The following is an 18,996-nucleotide window of genomic DNA, read 5'->3' as shown; positions in this document are numbered from 1 at the left end:
ATATATATTATTATTATTATTTTTTTTTTTTACTTTTGTTGTACTTTTAATGTTATTTAGTTGGTACATACTTTGTTACAACTACAATTGCTTTGCTGGGTCGCAGTAAAAAAGGAAATGTTAGGTGTAAATTAAGGTGTTAGCCTGTGCAATAATATTGCTTGACCCACACACTATTCAGCACTTGTTAGTATAACACTTTGTAACATATGCATTCAGATTTTTAATTATGCTTGTTAGGCAATGTAAATTATTAATTTAAAAATAATGTTCATTTTAAGTTTTTATATTGTACAAAATACAAATGTAAATTTATGAAATAAATATTAGAACTATGTGCCTTTGCTTAAATTATAATAGCTGGTTGTTTATCATTAAAATATTGATTTTACCATCTTATAACAATAAATATCCACTGAACATGCCACTGCCAAGAAAAGTGTTTTTGGAATAAAAATTATTTATATATACCTACCAAAAACTATTATAGATTTATTAAAAATTAAAAGAAATATTTTAATTATATGTTGGAAGTTTTTCATTTATTCCTGTACTGTTCATACTTATAAGGATAATAAAATAAAATAAAAACATAAAATAATAGGTAGAAGTAGGTATTAATTGAAAAGATGTCAATAAAAAATATTTATGTTAAAAATAATTTAAAAACAATAAATTTAAGAAAAAACAATTCATTCATGGGCACTATGCAGTATTACATTTATGTACAGAATTGGTCTAGTATATGAGACAAAAAAAAACACTTTGGTACATAAGGAAAGAAGAAAAAAAACAAGAGACTAGGTAAATAAACAATGGCATCATGACATTATTTACAAAAAAATAAAATAATTTTATTGTATATGAGTTACCGTAACTTGTTACTACACAATGTAAAATTCTTCACTTATATTTTATCATTATGTTAAGCAACATATTTATACAAGTCTATTTTTTTTTTTTGTTAACATATGGAACTGCAATGAAAGAGTCCGGAAAATAAAGCATTCTACAAATAAGTAAGTTTTATAAATTCAAAATTTAATAATGAAGATTTTTGATAAAAATACTTTAAATATTACTTCCAGTTCTTAACAACCTTAAAAAGTTTAAAGTATCACATTCTTATACTGTACTTGAACCACAACATGACCTCGATGATGGTTTTGATGCAGTTTCATCGTCATCCATTATGACAATATTTCTTCTTAAACTGTTAGATCGACTCAATTCATTAGCTTTCAGTAGCTCTTGTTCTTGCGCTCGCTGCATCATTCTTTGCGTTAATTCTAAAAACATATCCTCGATTCCAGTATTAAGTTTTGCTGAAGTATGGAAGTGTATAGCACCAACTGTCTTAGCGTACCTTTAAAAAAAAATCATGATTAACACAGGATAAATCCAGTTATATATGAAACAAACAAGCATACAGGGCATCCTCATATTATTGTCAGTTTCTGTTTGAAAAGTGACTCAAGTCTAGTTCTATAAGACAAAAATGTAAGTATATATTGACCAAAACATTGAGAAAGCATTCTTTAACTCAATAAGAAACATCTTTTTATCTTCAACTATTGTTTTCACTGTAGAGTTTTGGTATATCTATTTTTTTCCAATTTCATTATTCAACAAATCTCTATAATTTAATTTTATGACTTCATTTTTAACTTTCAGTATGTTTCCATGCTGTTTTCAAGATACTTTACTAGATGTAACACTTCTATCACCTCATTTTCCTTATTAAAATACCCAACCAACATCACTCTTAAGAAGGGCTTGAAGAAATAACATTACAAAGTAAGAAAATAAAGCTATTTTTAAAATTATTTTTGTAGTAAATATATGGAATGTTAACACATTAGATTTGATTCCAAAAAAAACAAAACTAATTACATTAAAAATGTTTCTTTCCGACTTTTTAAAATCAATCTTATTTTTTAATTAAATCTTTTTTAAAATTAATTTAGTGGCTTTATTTCTTATTTAAATTAAGTTTTAATAGTTTCTTTTGATAATAAAATTTAATTTCTTCCAGGACCTTAATTTCCAATTTACGAACACCTAAAATGGAGACTGCATGTATACAATATTACTTTAGATTTTTGTATAATATAAATAACTTATGTAATGGAAAACTTAATGCATGGGTATTATAAATATAAAACTAAAACATGAATGGAATATGGTCCGGGTGCGGTAAAAAAAACTCAAATAGTAAATAATTATACTATTTTATTGAGCCAACGTTTCGCCCCACGTTGCAGGGCTAAAAAAGATACAAACATTATAGTTACAAAAAGGAAAAAAGAAAAAACATAAGTGGAAAATAACTAGAAATATTAAATATTTCTTCTCGTATCTATCTGTTACTATTACCCTTTTCATTTACTATTTACAACCTTTAATTTTTCTTATATCTTACTTTTCATTTTATACCCCTGTTATTTTCCACTTATGTTTTTTTCTTTTTTGTAACTATAGTGATTGTATCTTTTTTAGCCCTGCAATGTGGGGCGAAATGTTGGCTCAATAAAATAGTATAATTATTTACTATTTGAGTTTTTTTTTTACTGCACCCGGACCATATTCCATTCCTCTATACACACGGTCAATCAATAATCTTGTGTCCAAAACTAAAACAGTTTTAAGTTCCTTAAACATTTACCATATCACTTTATTTGAATACTGTCACATCAGAAAAAAAAAGTTTTGGTTTTATTTTGAAATGGATGTTTTCCAAAAATATTACCATAGAGAGGTGTTTAATAATACTGTGATCCCCTCAATCAACCCCGCAAAGCAGCAATATAAGATAATATATTGCATCAAACAGTAAAATCAACAGAAGTTATGTGTCAACTGATTCAATCAAAATTTTGTATAATTCATTTTTTAGTTGAGAAAAACTAAAATGAAATCTGATTACGAGTTAACACAATAGATCATTCTTAAAGACAAGAATTAAGAATAGTCAAGATGTAACTGAATTTTATCTTTACAAAAAGAAGCATGTAAGAAACAATGTAATTTGAAAGTAGCAATGGTTACACCACAGTTTTGGATAAATTTATCTGTTCCTAGTTCTACTTCTACATAGTTATCACAATAGTTTCATGAAATTATTTTCTGGTGATTCACAAATAGAAAAAAGTCAATAAGATGCTGTTATGATAAATTTTCCAGTAACAAACTTTTAATAAGTTATTGTTTTATGAACTGTATATAAAATATTTATGAACCTTTTGGAAGGCATAATTTAAAGACAATGAAATTCTCTATATTACTAAACTAAAATTATTTACAATTCATGGACTGTGTAAACAACTTTACAGAACTTCTTCAAAACTTTCTATCTTGGTCCCTATCATTGCTTCCTTCCTAGTTCGATCACCAACAAATTTAAATGAAGGTATGTGGGTGACTTAAAAATAAAAATGTCAATTATGGTGACACTGGAGTATTTTATCATAAAGGATGTGTCATAGCAATATCAGTCTTAGATCTGCGGGCGGCACCGGTTCGAATCCGGTCTGGGGCTTTTTTCATTAAGTAGTGGTCCAAAAAATGAAAAACTTGACCCCCACCATGGTCAGAATAGGTTGGTCACCTGTAGATAAATAGGCAAACATCACCTTTGCTGTGGATTGCCTTAAAAAAAAAAAAAAAAAAACCTCAAATTCTCATTACCGCCTATCAATCATTGTTTGCTGGAATGCTGAATGTTTTCAAAAGTTACAAATGTGACCTATATCTACTGAGACCTTTATAAGGATTAAGACTAAGATTAAAATGATGTGCTAAGTAAGACAAGAATTAAATTGATCTTTTTGAACTGAGATTTACTTAACAATATTAATAAATATGGAATGACATTTTCTCATGATATTTTTCTCTAATTAAAGTTATACAATTCATTTATTGAGTCTTGTGAAAAAGTTGGGTTGAAAAATAATTAATTATAACATAATAACTTATTTTTAAAAAGTTCCTATTAAAATTATTAAGAACTTTTTTGTAATTTAAAAAAGTAGAAATACTTGGAGCTTTTTTTTTTTTTTTTTTTTTTTTTTTTGTAGAAGATAAACCTTTCCCACGAATTAAACCATCACAATGATATCAATTCTTCTTATTTCGACTGCCAATAAATTTATTGTAGGATTAAATCAGTTTGATAAAATTATATCGGTAATCCTAAAACAAATAATAATAAAATGCTATTTTTAGTGTGACCTTTAAATATATAAAATCGATTAGTTTTTTCATTCATGTATATAATGTCCTTTAAAAAACTTTGTTCTTTCTTTTTTCATTTGTTCTAATAAACAATTGTTTCATGGTCCCAAGGACCCTCGATCCTCATTTCTAACAATTATAATGAAATAATGTATTGTAGGAAGATAGTCCGGGTGGCAGTCAATAAAGGTATCAAAATAGTAAAAGAAAACTATTTATTGTTAACCAACGTTTTGCTCCACTTTGCAGGGCTTTGTTCAGGGGCCACATTTATCACATATATTTACTTACTGTAATATTAGATGTTTCCATTAGTTTACCTATCTATATATTACAAAAAAATCTTACCGTTCCTAAGAGTTAGTGTAGGAAGTGGGGACATTTTCTATCCGGCTTTCTCTGTTTTAATCTGACAGGTGATTACCCCTAAGTGTATTTTTTTTTTTAAATTAATTTTCTTAATCTCTCTTTAACATAATACTATACCACACCTATGCCATATTTACATCACCTATCTGTTCTACCTTTTACATCTACCTCTTTACCATATTTATAACTATTTCTATTGAATATTCTACAATTATTGGTCTAGATCTGTATTTAGAACTTCACACCTGGTTGGTTATATTTAATAGTAACTTGTTTCTAGTTCATTTACATGTTTACTTATATTGTTACGAGGGTAAGTCAATATTTATCAGCAATTTAGTTATATTTCTGTTTTGTTGGTAGCACTGTTGTTATGCAATGACACATGCTTTGTTTATTTGTTGTAATGTCTATGCAAGTTTCAAGCTGCTAGGTTTGTTTCGTTATCGCTGTCGTGCTGTTAATCATGGCTGCTCCGCTTTTTATTTGCACCAAAGAAGAGCAATGTTCAGTGATCAGTTTTTTGTGGTCGGAAGGCGTATCAGGAGCCGAACTTCATCAAGGACAGTACGGGAACAGAGTTGTACCACAATGGAGTGTCTACAAATAGATTGAAAAATTAAAAAATGGTCGCACAAGTGTTGAATGAGTCGCATGATGAAGGAGCCGGACGACTGTTTACCACCACAAATGAAGAAAACATTGAGCAATCACGTGAAGTGGTGCTCTTAGACAGACGAGTAACTATTGACGAAGTGGCACATCGTCTGCAAATTAGTCAGGGTTCTGCCTATGGAAATCATCCACAACAGACTTGGGTTTCATAAAGTTTGTGCAAGATGGTTCCCAAAATAACTCAAACAAAACACAACAAAAGAGGCATTAAGAGGCTGTCGATTTACCTCGGACAAAGCAATGAAGGAAGCCGTGCATTTCTGACTCACAGCTTAACTAAAAACTTTTTTTGAGGGCATCATAAAGCTTGTACAATGATGAACCAAGTGCATTAAAAAGTAAGGGAACCAGGTCGAAAAATGATATACTCATAAGTTTCCTATTTGATTACAATAAAGTTTTATAACTATATTGCGGATAGTCTTATACCTTTGTATTATTATTTCTTTTTTGTATACTTTATAAACATAACAATTGTTATGAAATATTTTTTTTATTTTAATGTGTTGTCAATTTTATAATGTTTGTATCTTGTTATTCATTTAGCCCTGCAAAGTAAGGCAAAACGTTGGTTAATAATAGTTTTCTTTTATTATTTGATACTTTTATTGAATGCCACCCGGACTATCTTCCAACAATCTACTTCATACAGTCAACTATCTTCTTTCTATATGAATAAACAATAACAATAGGACTATCTTCCTACAATCTACTTCATACAGTCAACTATCTTCTTAAATTATGGTTCTGAAAATGAAGCTTTTTTTTAGAATCACCCATACACCTGATATATTTAAAAATATAGTGTTTTCATTCATAGTAGTCTTTATTTTTTCTTAGTAACTTATTAAGTAAATAAATTGGTTATTATAATATAATAATTTGTTATAATGTGAAAAAAAAAAGGTTCATTTGTTTATAACACATCTCTACAAATATATAACTAAGGATATAAATTAAAAAAAAAAAAATCAATTGGAGAGAAAAGAAACAAGAGAATTGTTATTTTTTTCTTAATATAAATATAAACTGACTTATATATAAACTTACCAACTTAAATATAAACTTATAGTTTTATTAAGTTGAATTATCTGTTTTAATTGAATGTTTTGATACACATTTACTTAATATTAAAATTTTGTCAGGAATGGAGCTTTCTTACATAACCAAAAGAAGATAAGGGAGGAAGATAACTGTGCAGGCAACATGAAGGTCATTAAGGCCCCTTAACTATTACTATATTTATATCTAAATTTACTTGGAATAATAAGAATTTGGATAGAATAAACATGTATAAAAGAATTAAGAACAAAAAATTCTTAAGATCAAATAAATCTACTTTGATCTATTTAAGAAATGTAACTAATCATGATTTTCAAGATCGAACTATTGTTGATTTATAAGGAAGCAAAGTAAAAACAACAAAAAGTCACATGGTTCATTTTAATGCCAAAAGAAAATCAGAGATAAAGCATAACTTTGATCATTAAAATATATTATGTAAATCACCCATACACTATAAATTTCTTATAAGAACATTTTCCACTCAATGGCCATCAAAATTATGAGGTTACATCGGTTTGTACATATAATGAGAATGGGAAAGGGACTTCAGCCCTAAAGAATTTTAAAACGAAGACCAGTAAGAAAACAAAAATAAGGTTACTCAAGGATTCATTGGTTAATGGATGCCTGAAGAAAATTGGAAAAACAGAAAAATGGCAAGATATTTAAGGAAAATAAAATTTTATATGAAAATGTAATTATCATGTATACAATCAAAATGGAGTTAATCATCCCATCAAAATCAATTTCACCTCTAATCTCTCAACTGTCAAAATTCAATGTATGCTACAGAATTTCCTAGTCACAAATGGATGCCTTCCAAATATGGATCAAGTTAGACATGACTAACAATTTAGCAGGATAGATTATATTATATTTATAGAATATCATGTTTTATGTATAATCCTTAATAATTAAAATCAAAAATATCACATCCAATAGACAAATGCCATGAAGTAGTAGAAATATTATATTCATAGTAACATAAAACAGAATAAGTGTAATTAAGAAACATAACATAAAGAATATGGAATGAAAATTTGAAATAATGGAAAACAAATTGAAATAGATGAGCAGGAATTTAAATTACACACCAGTCCTATGAACAAACTAAAATTGAACTATGATCCACAGAGATACCTGGCTCATCAAAATGAAACAATTTGAAACAGTTAAATAATTAATAAACTTTAAATAGCATAACTAAACCCCAAAATGCAAGCCAAAATTTAAATATTAATTAAAGGATAGCTTTGATGGTTGAGGATCTACTCACTTATTTTCAATGCTCTATAGGTATTTTAGTCAACTTTTTCTTTTGTTTCCCTGAGTCATTTCTAGTATACGGGGTGTATGTTTGTACGTCATACCCTAAAGAATTACTATTACTGCTTTAATTGGATCAGGGCTGTGACTTCCACTTTCTCAAAACAAGGGATGACTAAACTCCCAATGGACCTTATCATTTCAGGTTGGGTATAAAAAGGAATCAGGGAGTCAGATTATCACCAACAATGGTGATTCACAATTTTCTCATAGTGTATATGTGAGTATACTACCAACACTAGGTCGGCATGATAGTTGTCAACAATTGCTTATAACAAAACTAAACCTATAATGATAGAATTAAATAGAAAAAGGGTAACAGTGTATTAGGTTATGACAAAAATTATCATGAGTTAATTAGCAAAGAGGTAGGAAAATAAACAATTAGTCTCAACAAAAGATATAAATTTTGCAGTTGTCAACTAGAATAAAATAATATTCAGTGGAAAAAGGAACATAAACTTACTCTTCAGCGACTTCAATGGGTACATTCCTATCCTTTTCTAAATCGATCTTGTTTCCAGCAATAGTTAAACATATTTCACTACCCAACATTTTTTTTAATTCTTTGACCCAATTTTTTACCTAAAATCATAATTATTTATAGCATACATTAAAAAGAACATATTCTAGTGATTTAATCTCAACTGATCTGTCACCTTCTGAAAAGAATCTTCATCAGTTATGTCATACACTAAGATTGCACCATTAGACATTCTATAATAAATTGGTCCCAATGCATGAAATTTCTCTTGTCCTGCAGTATCCCAAATTGCCAGATTGATTCTCTTCCCTCCAATATTTAGTTTTTTATTCAGGAATGTAGCCTGACAAAACAATCATAGAATGTAACCAAAATGTTACATAACATAAACATGGAGTATGAAAAAATGTTATTACTTGTAAAGTAGTTAAATGCTTATCATTAAATTTATCTTCAACGTATCGCAAAACAACAGACGTTTTGCCAACACATCCTTCACCTAAAAGAACTATTTTGAAATTGTAGTTGCTTGTGCCTCCATTACTAGACAGATCCGCCATGAGTAGGACAAACTCAGGAAGAAGATTAAATTAAGCTAAAAATGATTTAATAAACTTTGCAGATTATATTGAAATCTATAACAAAAATCATACATAAACCTTCTAATTATACGATTTGACAATTTGAAATAACGTCTCCTACATGATAATCAGTGTGTATACAGCAGTAGCCTTCATGTATCAGCTGTTTGTTAACACAACTGATATGGTTTGAAAAATCAATTATTCTTTTTATAAAAGAGTAATATCTAGCTGATTAAAAACATTTTAATTTATAAATTATAATTGTTTTACATGTTTATATATATTTTTTTCCAAGCGTTGTTTTTCTAAATGCTAAAGAAATGACTGGTGCCATACAGACTATGTGCTAGAATACATGCGCGCTGTGAAGACGGTTCGAGAGTTGTCAATGCTTGAGATTATCACTGGAGTTTCGGCGAGGGTTTTGGTATAGTGCCGGATTTTTTGTGAATTTGTGGATGATAGGCTCATATTTTGGTGGTTAAAATTAATGCTGTGGTGGTTGTTTAAAATAATACCTAAAGATTACTTAAATTCTGCTTAATTCTGTTTTTTCGACCTTGGCGTCTGAAATTCGAAAACCATTTATCTTCAAAAGGTAAGTTAACTAATATGATTTCCCAATGCTTTACCATTATTTATATGTTTTGTAATTTAATATTAGTTTTAGTTAACGTGGTTATTGGAATCATTTATGTGTTTTATTTCTGATTGTTGGTTTTAAATTGGGTTTGCTGCATTCAAAATGATGACCTATTTAAGGATGTTTTGATTATGTTTGATCTATATTAAATATTATGATATATCACAATAACTTAGTATTGTGTACTATTGTTTAAAAGATTTTAGGGTAGTTTTTTAAAAAAGTTTTTTTTGCAATTAAGAAAATTACTTTTTCTAACTCTAAGATAATTATTAATTCATGTTTCTTCTGTTGAGATATTATTTTCATGCTATAGTCTAGTCATAGAGAATTTTCACCATTCAATTTTATTTATGTTTAAAGTATTTTAGGTGTTTGATTGACTGAGTATTAGAGAGTGTAGATACTAGGATGCTCTTAAAATGACTTACTCATTTTGCCATCTAGTCGAATCATTGTTATTTATTTTTAACTAATTGATCTGTTATGCTGTAAAGATAATTAATTATGTATAAAATCACTTATTAATGATATTCACATTTATTAATAATTATCAGTTTTACTATTTCAATTTCAGTTGAAGGTTAAGATGCTTACTTCACAATGAAATTTATAGTGTGTTTTCCTTGCAGATTTTTTTTTGTCTGGTCTACATTATAGTTTGCTTTCTATTATAGTCTTAATAATTTTTATTAGTATTGACAATTTTTAATTTGCTTCTGTTTTATGATTTCAGGCAGTTTTTGGGTGGTCGATTTGATTTTCAATCATGTTCAGTTTTCATAAACCTAAAGTTTATAGATCATCGACTGGATGCTGCATTTGCAAAGCTAAATCAAGCAGGTTTGTGATCATTGAAACTTACTTATTTTTTGTAAACCAAGCTTAGGTAATACAGCAGTAATTTTACTAGTTTAACTCTTTGTTGAATTATCTGTTAATTGATCTACTACTGAGTTCATGCCTGCTTATATCAATGCGTTTTCTTATTGTGTTTTAAATATTTTTTTTGTTTGGTGTATAACTTCTTCCCATTAAGAAACCAGTAATTTCTGATCAGAATGATTTAATATAAATTTGGATTGCATATTTATTTTGTGATATTTATGTGTGTGTAATTATAAATCTATATTAAAGACCTTGAATGTTTTCATATTTAAGAACAAGCTCCAGAAATTCAGTCAATAAAGTTTAAGAAGTGACATATTTGTAATTCCTATTACATATTTTTCATTAGTATCTCTGTTTGATTTTGAATTTTTTGTTTGGAATGAGTTAAACATTTTATTTTCATTATTTATTTTTTTAAAATTTCTTTCACTGAATTGATGTTAAGATGCATGAACTATTTATAATAATTGACTAAGTTTATTTTTATATTTTATAGATAACAAAATAATACTTGTTATTATTTAAAAATCTACATGAATAATGTTTATTGTTATTTCTAATGTACTTGAATTAGAAATATAAATAAATGAATATTTAATTCTGTATTTATTTAATTTTTAGAATTACTATAATATTTGATATTTTCTTTATGTAGCTCACGTTTTACTGATAGTAAAAAGTATGAAGATGATTTCGTAAATTGCTTCCAATTACCTGAAAAACGTTGCGGTGAGGTTTGTAATGCTTGTGTACTTCTGGTTAAGAGATGGAAAAAACTTCCTGAAGGAAATGGGAGAAATTGGCGCCATGTAAGTTTTTAGTTTCATATACATTTGTCTTTTAAAGTGGAATAATATATTGTAATAAATATCAAGTGAGTCGGACTGACTGTTACATTATATCTAATTTTTGGTTTGCTACATAATAAAAGCCTGTAGAAGACCTGATAGCTGAGCGGAATGGAGCAAGGGTCACAGAGCGCTTGGTTGAAAAGGTTTTGGGTTTGATTCCCATCTGTGTTAATCAATATTTATTTTGCAGCAACCCCGAGAAATGAGTTTGACATCCCCACTCTGGGTGTATAGGTCCTCAATGCAAGCCTTAAGCAATAAATAATAATAAATAAATAAATTGAAAATTCTTTGCATTATACAGCTGTTTTTTTTTTTTTGTTTTTTTTTTTATTTTTATTGGTTATCAGATTATTTAGATTAATGTTTCAGTCTTTCCTTTTACTATAATGTTTAACACTTAAAGTTGCATGTTGATTGTAGGTTGTTGATGCTAGGGCTGGTCCTGGAACAAAATCTATGACAAAATTTAAGTCAAGGAATCATAATAGGCCTGTGACTAAAAGGAAGTCTACTGATACTGAAGAAATGGACATTGATCAGCCGATACGCAAGAAGAAACCAAGAAAGCTAAGAGAATCCAGTATGTGTGAAGAACAAGGTTCTTTCTCTTTATATTCTATTAGTTTAACTCGATTAAGTAGGCTGCATAATGACTGCTCTTATATTGTTGATAAAGTGAGATTATAATCCATTGTATCTTGAATTACACTATACACTGCAGTTTTCTATGACAAAAAAAATTAAATCTATCTTAGAGATCAATTCCTATTTGCTTAAATTAAAATGTAGGAAAAAGATTTTACCTTATTCTTAGACCAAGCATGCATTAAGATGCAGATGATAAAGGGACATGCAATATAGGGAATGAAAGTTTCTGTGAAATGTTTAATATAAGGGAATAACTTGCACTCACTGTACCTTTCTGAATGTGTATGATACTTACCCTCTGTGTGTGATATTCTAAAGGTTATCAATAAAAACAAATATATAGGTATTTCATTGAATTAAAAGACATTGTAATTTAATTGAACTTCTTTTGGTCAATAAGGATTCTTTTTTCTTTTGCATTCCATCTATCTGATTTTGTCTGAGTCTGGCTAAGTGACAATTGCCTTACACTTGTCCAGTTTAGACATCTTAAGATTAATTGCCACAATTGTTATTTTATGTATGTTAAATTAAATTCATATGCTTGAATATTTATTTGACAAAAATTTAGATCATTATTTCTTGCTTTTGGTTTAAGTTTTTAGTATATTTATTGGCTCACTTAAATAACATGTACTAATATCTGTTCTGAATAAACATAAATTAGGTGCTGATGAAGAAGATACTAGCCCGGAAACAAGTAGAAGTCCTACACCAAGTGAAGAAGATATGCCTCAGAAAAGGTTATCCCTCGTTTCCAGTTTTATTGATCTCACGATTTGGAAAAGGTATGCAATTTTGTTTAGGAAAAGTTGTTAATTATTGTTGTAATTATTTTCTAAATTTACTGTAATTATAATTATACTGGGTATCATTTATAATTTCCTCGGATACAACTATGTTTCTTGTTGAAGCGACAACTTCGTAATTACATATTGGAACCATGGTTTTAAGAAATGATCGGTCTCATAACAAGGAGGGGGGGGGGAAGTATTGCAATTGTGAAAAATTTTAAATTCGAGTTTTCGATGGAAATACGTGTTTTGATGTCTCCCCAGTCCAAAAAAACCTTGTCTCCTAAAATAGTCCTATGTGTGTGCTTGAGTGAGAGGGGAGGGGGTGCGTACAGCCTAGCTCAAAAACAAAAAGTTGTTCGAAACTGAAATTAAAAGTGGGGATATGATATGGGATAGGACAGTAATTCTTTGGCTAAAATAGACCTGTAAGAAAATTTTAGTTCATAATTTTTGTTTTCTTTGGACTTAAGTTTTTTTTTTTTTTCAAAAAACGTAAACTACCACACAAGCTCACTGACCTTCACAAAAGTTGGGTGTGTAAGTAGGTTATTAAATGAAAGTTGTGTTGCACTCACTGCACAAGAATTTGTTTTTACACTTGTTTGCTCAGCTGTTTATTGATACTTATAATACATTCTTACCAATAATTAAACTTTTTAACTGATTCCTCTCCCACTACATTGTTAGTAAAACTTGATTACATTGTATTCTTGCTGAATGTATTACATTTTATAGCATTTTCAACCAAGTTCTATTTTACTTATTATAACGATTCAGAATTGGGTGTTGCTCCATAGCATTGAATCATAATACAAATGTTCTATTGGGCGAAAATTAAAAATTTATTCGAAGGCTAGTTTATGTCTATTTATGTTTTATCTTATCCCAGAAGATTTGAATTAGAATCTTCAATTGTGTATTATAAAGTTGAGTTTTAAGATATAAAAATTTAGGTGGGATTACTAATACTTTTTTTGAAATTATTATTTAGGCAGAAGATATGCTGTGGTACTGTTTATGCTGGTCCTTGTGGTGCAGTGCTGGTAGATGTGAGGTTGATGAAACCTACCTGTCCTAGGCGGACCCCATGTGTCCCTCTTTCACCACCATCTACTGCTTCCTCATCTAAATCCAAAGCATTTTCTGATAACTCCTCTGATTCTGGGTATGATGAGTCATCAAACCACAGTTTACCCCAACCTATTACGAACAACTGATTAATAAGAAATTATTGACTGACCAAACTTATATCATAAATTGTTGTTTTAATTTTAAAAGTGGAAAGAAAGACACCAGAGAACTGTTAGTCAGATGAGATGTTTTTTAGTATCAGAAATATCCTCAGTTAATTAATTACATCTATTTAAATTATTAGGATATTATTTAGTTGAAGATTATATTAAACTAAACCTTAACATCAGTTTTGATAATCAGTTCTTTGGGTATAAATGCTTGTTTAAATTTTGTTAAATCTCTTGATTCAGAGATGATATTTACATTTGATACCCAACGGTGCCCAAGTCCCCAATATTAGTAATATTATTGTTTATAGTTTTTATTAATGAAATGGAGCTTGTCTTTATTTATATAATTTTATTTATCTTATATAGATATTTTAAAATATTTATTTATTTTATTTTATTTGCTTGTTATATAGAGAGCTATTAAAAAAATTCCTAATCTAGATATTTTAAAATGATTTGTGAATATCTATCTCTGGGAGATTCCATGCTACCTTTAAGGTTGTGTTTTAAATTAGTTGTTATTAACTAATATTATTTATTTTTGTTTTCCTGAAGTGAAATCCTATTTCTGCATATTTCTTTGAATTATTTTTTAAAACAACAAATTATACTAAATTATTTTTGTTAAATTTGCCATTTGGAAAGGTTGGAAAATTTATTTGTATTAATATTATAATTTAAAAGTATTTAGATGTATATTTTATTGGTAGGATTATCACCACACTGCCATTATTTTCCTGGTTTGAGGATAAGCACTCTCATTCTAGTAGTAATCTTTTTTTAGATTTTTTTTTTTTGACAATGAAATTGATTTTGGCCCATCTTACTTATATGTTATTAATAAGGATCCAGAACTAGTCACCCTCGACAGTTATTTTTTTTTTTTTATTAGTTTTAAAGCTGTATGCTTTTACATAATTATAAAATGTTTTAACAACAACCATTTTTTCAATAGAAACTTTAAATAAAGTTTATTTTAATGACCATACTTATATTCGGTTTTGTTGAAACTTCTATTTAAAAATATAAGCTTATCTGGTGTCTGTTGATATGCTCAAGGTGTATACAATATTTTAAAAAATAATGTCCCTTTCTTTGTATAAGAAATAAATTTAGGGGGCCAATGATTTGATGACTACTATAGTATGTCTCTTATATTTGTCACCATGTGCAAGAACACTTGTTCCTGTTATTATTGTTTTTCTATTTATAATTATTGTAATTATAATTATTAAAAATAATCAGTAGTTCATATAAAGGGGTCCTTTGTTTTTAATTGTGGAGCACAAAAACTAGTGTGTTTATAATTTAATTAAAATTATTATTAATGCATTTCTATATACCTCATTATGATTTTGTAACTAAATGAATTAAACCCATCATGAACTGTGGGATTACCAATTAGATCTTCCAATTTAAGAAAAGAAAATGTTGATTTTTGATAGAAAAGTGTTAATTATATCATGTCTTTATTTACTACTATTGTTAATTTTATTGTAATGAAATGATCTCTATTGACTGGTCCATCATCACTGCCTAAATTAAAGAGATCCCAGGTAAAACAGGCATGCAGTTAATTAACATAATTTGTTAAAACATATCAAATTGCCTTGAAATCAATGTCAACATTTATTTTTTAGATTAACATATTTTGTTATGCTTGAATTTGATACTTCTTTATTCATTATTTATTTATTTTTACATAGGTGCTTAAATATGAACTTTCTGTTGTTTATTTTCATTATGTGCTTTATAAATTCGGGTGAAAAGGATAATTAAATAAAAGGTACCTTAGTAATTCAACGAACAATATAAAAGTATTTTACCAATTTATTTGATTTTTTTTTTAATTAACGACATAGCTGATAGGGATAGGGGAGGGGGGAGGGTAATTATTTAGTGAACACTGTTTAAGAGTTGGTTTATGAATTATAAATTGACTAGATGGAATAAAATCAAAAACATTTTAAACCACCAAGTGCCATCAGTGTTATTGTGCAATGATGAAAGCAATTTGCATATGAAATATGAAAGTTTCAGACTATTCATCACTTAACATTTTAATAACAATATTACTGTTTTAAAGGTTAGTTGTTCATGAATACTAATAAGCCATGTGTACTAATTTATATTGTTAACTAATGATATACTAAAATAAAACTGAATATTATTTGGTTTCTTCATTTTTTAAATTTTATTTATTTTTTTTGTGAGGGGAAGGAATACCTTGTTTTTCATCATTCCCTTATCTTTGTTTTTTTACTGAGATTATTTTCTTGTTTATTTCAGGTTTTTTTAAAAAAGTGCGCAAATGATGGGTCTAAAACTAATATTTCAGTAATATACTCGTTTTTTTAAAATAAATGAATATGGCTTATATTGATTTTAAATCCATCATTTCTAATCATACATATTGAAAAAAATTTGTTCTTGCATTTAGCATTTAACAAAAAATGTAATTAAATCATTATAAATAAATTTCTTTTGGTATAAACAGTTTATTGAGGTTGTAACAAAGTACAATATGAGAATTTATTTTTATCTTGTCTTTTTTTATTTTAATTTTTAAAAAATAAACAAAATGAAAACCATGGTATTCTTTTCTGATTAAAACCATTAATTTATTTGATTACAAATACTGATCATTAATGACAAGTATAACTGTTAACAAGAATGAGGCCAGTCAAGTTGATTTGTTTTAAAGATTATGAAAAAAGTATAAATAAAAATATTTATATATAGTATAGTTTTATAGAGTTTATTACATGTTGGTCGTTAATAGGTTTAAGGCCTTTAACTGCCATTGATTGTGTTCAACACCATGTTTTCTAATATATTAAAAATTATATAATACTTCTGTGTGTGCTTAGGATTTGTGTTGTTTTTGCATAGTCATTGTATATTGATTTGTGTTGTTGGTAAACAACAGTTAAAGTTAGTAGGTAGAATGGGTAATTATTTAAAGAATAGGGTAAGCTAGTCTTGTTGATTTTTTTTTTTTTTATCTATGTATTATTTTTTTAGGAGTGTCTTACTTCAATTTTAGGGCTAACAGTTTTATTAAATTATTTGTCAATTTCTGTTTACTATTTTCTTTTGGTTTTCTTCTGGATATTACCGCAAATTTATTTATATTTATAAAATATTGAATGATCTCCTTATAATCTTGATAAGTACTTAATGTGATTGTTGAAAACATTTACTTGATTAAGGGATAATCTATTTTTAATGGAAATAGGTAATTATTTCATGTTATCAATTGAACTTCAAACACGTCTCCATAAGACAATCAAAAACTGATTTTATTCTGTTGAAGTCATGTCCAATATCAGAATATTTCTTATAAACTAACTATAGTTAATTATAAAAATAATGACTTTTTTTATGCCTTTGCGAAAATTGAATTAACTTTTTAAATACCTCTTCCTAATCTTGTACCTTCTGATTGCCATAATAATGTATTCAATTCTTAAAATAAAAAATATTAATAGTAATTTTAATAATAATCGTATTTATATAACAATGTGATATGATTGGTTACCTTGGAACTATCAGTCATTGTTTGCAATAATAGGATAAAATTTAGAAGAATTAATGACCTGTCGATTTTTTTGAATGCTTCGTGTCAATTTTTACATCATAAAAAAAGTGGAGGTAGTTCAGTATATGGAACGAATATTTGAATTTGAATTTTATTATTGATTTGATTAATTTGTTTTCTTAGCCACTTAAGGCACTGTCAAAAAACTTCAGGTCATTTATTAACTTGTTCATTTCTAAATATTAAAGTTAAGGGTATGAATGTTAATTAAATTTATTTATTGGATAAAAGTGTTCAATATTTTTTAATTTATGTAACTATATTGTTGAATTTGGTGGAATGACAATGCTATCTGTCTGTATTTTTCCTATTAGGGCAAACTATCTAAAACTGCCTTAAGAACAAGGTATTAGTTTTAATTGTTGTCTATTTATCTTAGCAGACTATTTATGAAATAGAAAATTCTCCCTTATATTATAAATTAGTATTCATGATATTTTATAATTTTATACCATTTTATTTAAGGAAATTGTGTAAACAGAAAATTTTGGCAATTTAATTTTAACATGTATTTTGAATTTCATGATTAAGGTACAAATTTGATATGTGAAACAGTTTGATGCAATATCATATACGTACAAATGCCACTCGATTGTGTCAAGCTGTTTTGCTGTGCAATACCCATTTTAGTATAATTGTTAAAATTTATACATATATTATATAAACTTATTTAATGAACTGTAAATATCTTGATTAAGTTTTAGGTTTTGGAGCCCTCTACCAGATGTACAAGTTTTAAGGAAATTTAAAAAAAAAAAATAAAAATAAAAAAAAAATAAAGAAAAATTAAGAGTTTATATTTATTGTTATTTTATTACTTAAGGTTTGTATAATTTTGGTTGGGCTCCTTTTTTGTAGGTTCATTAGTGAACAGTAAATTAAATATTTGTTCTATATTATTATCATATTATCAAACTATCTCGTCTCATTTTTCCGTGTGCTTGAAACTTGGTAAATTTTTGACGAATAGTTTTAAAGCTTTCCTTCTTGTAAATTATTTGTGTCATTAAATACTATTAATTATTTGTGTTTGATTCCTTTATTTTGACTTAAACTTTATGAGAATGTTGTAGGTGAACATTATCTAAATTATTTCTATTAAATACCTTCAGAAACTGAAGTAAACCTGTCTTTTCTTTAATTGATTAAAAATCTAAAAAATATTTTCAACTTTTTTTTTAAGTGAAACTACTTTAATGGGGTACAGCAAGTTGGCCTGGATCGGACATAAAGTGAAACGCTTGCTCTTCTCAATAAATTAAGTATTTATGAATTAAAATAGAATAAAAAGGGTGTTTTATTGAATTAAGAAATATTTCCATTATTTAACTCTGAAGTAATAAACGGGTCAACAAACGCTAAAACCTAAGATCTAAGATGTTTCACTTCTATCATGCCAGAGTTTCATATGTAGTTTTCTGAAATTGGAATATTTTCTCAAATTTGAGAAATAAGTTATTTTCAAAAAGAAAAAAAAAAATCAATGGACAACAATTTTATGAACTTATTTTGTGCATTAATGTTTTTTGATACCTGTTTCCCTGAAACTATTTGACCTATTTACATACTCTTTTTTAATATG

General features: G+C 27.5%; 2 protein-coding genes across 3 annotated transcripts; one reads left to right on the top strand and one right to left on the bottom strand.

Moving 5' to 3' along the window:
* Positions 1–7: 7 nt before the first annotated feature.
* On the bottom strand, positions 8–8,941 carry Rab21 (RAS oncogene family member Rab21). Its single transcript, XM_014434746.3, has 5 exons — positions 8,855–8,941; positions 8,569–8,747; positions 8,328–8,495; positions 8,135–8,253; positions 8–1,366 (listed from the first exon to the last, which is right to left on the bottom strand). The coding sequence occupies exons 2-5, from the start codon at positions 8,710–8,712 to the stop codon at positions 1,126–1,128; spliced, it is 672 nt and encodes a 223-aa protein (XP_014290232.1). The 5' UTR covers positions 8,713–8,747; positions 8,855–8,941; the 3' UTR covers positions 8–1,125.
* Positions 8,942–8,965: 24 nt separating this feature from the next.
* Positions 8,966–18,439, top strand: LOC106689642 (SIN3-HDAC complex-associated factor). 2 transcript variants are annotated; one of them, XM_014434744.3, is made up of 6 exons: positions 8,966–9,334; positions 10,116–10,222; positions 10,926–11,079; positions 11,545–11,722; positions 12,440–12,560; positions 13,561–18,439. In XM_014434744.3, exons 2-6 carry the CDS (start codon positions 10,149–10,151, stop codon positions 13,784–13,786), a joined length of 753 nt encoding a protein of 250 aa, XP_014290230.1. In that variant the 5' UTR covers positions 8,966–9,334; positions 10,116–10,148; the 3' UTR covers positions 13,787–18,439. The 2 variants fall into 2 exon arrangements, with proteins under 2 accessions (XP_014290230.1, XP_014290231.1); XM_014434745.3 differs by having other exon boundaries at positions 8,970–9,334; positions 11,545–11,704.
* Positions 18,440–18,996: the final 557 nt, after the last annotated feature.

The sequence above is a fragment of the Halyomorpha halys genome, unplaced genomic scaffold, assembly GCF_000696795.3.
Source record: "Halyomorpha halys isolate HHAL.00 unplaced genomic scaffold, Hhal_1.1 Scaffold1421.1, whole genome shotgun sequence".
Classification (NCBI taxonomy): domain Eukaryota; kingdom Metazoa; phylum Arthropoda; class Insecta; order Hemiptera; family Pentatomidae; genus Halyomorpha; species Halyomorpha halys.
Note: the sequence above shows the minus strand (reverse complement) of the source record. Positions and strands in the feature narration are given on the sequence as shown.

Bases quoted from the DNA above. Each gene is read 5' to 3' on its own strand.
- Rab21 (XM_014434746.3), bottom strand. From the start codon at position 8,712: ATGGCGGATCTGTCTAGTAATGGAGGCACAAGCAACTACAATTTCAAA. The intron at 8,254-8,327 runs GTGACAGATCAG...TTATGATTTTAG, and splicing joins ATGAAGATTCTTTTCAGAAG to GTAAAAAATTGGGTCAAAGA. The intron at 1,367-8,134 runs GTAAGTTTATGT...TTTTTTTTAAAG, and splicing joins CCCATTGAAGTCGCTGAAGA to GTACGCTAAGACAGTTGGTG.
- LOC106689642 (XM_014434744.3), top strand. From the start codon at position 10,149: ATGTTCAGTTTTCATAAACCTAAAGTTTATAGATCATCGACTGGATGC. The intron at 10,223-10,925 runs GTTTGTGATCAT...TTCTTTATGTAG, and splicing joins TGCAAAGCTAAATCAAGCAG to CTCACGTTTTACTGATAGTA. The intron at 11,723-12,439 runs GTTCTTTCTCTT...AACATAAATTAG, and splicing joins CAGTATGTGTGAAGAACAAG to GTGCTGATGAAGAAGATACT.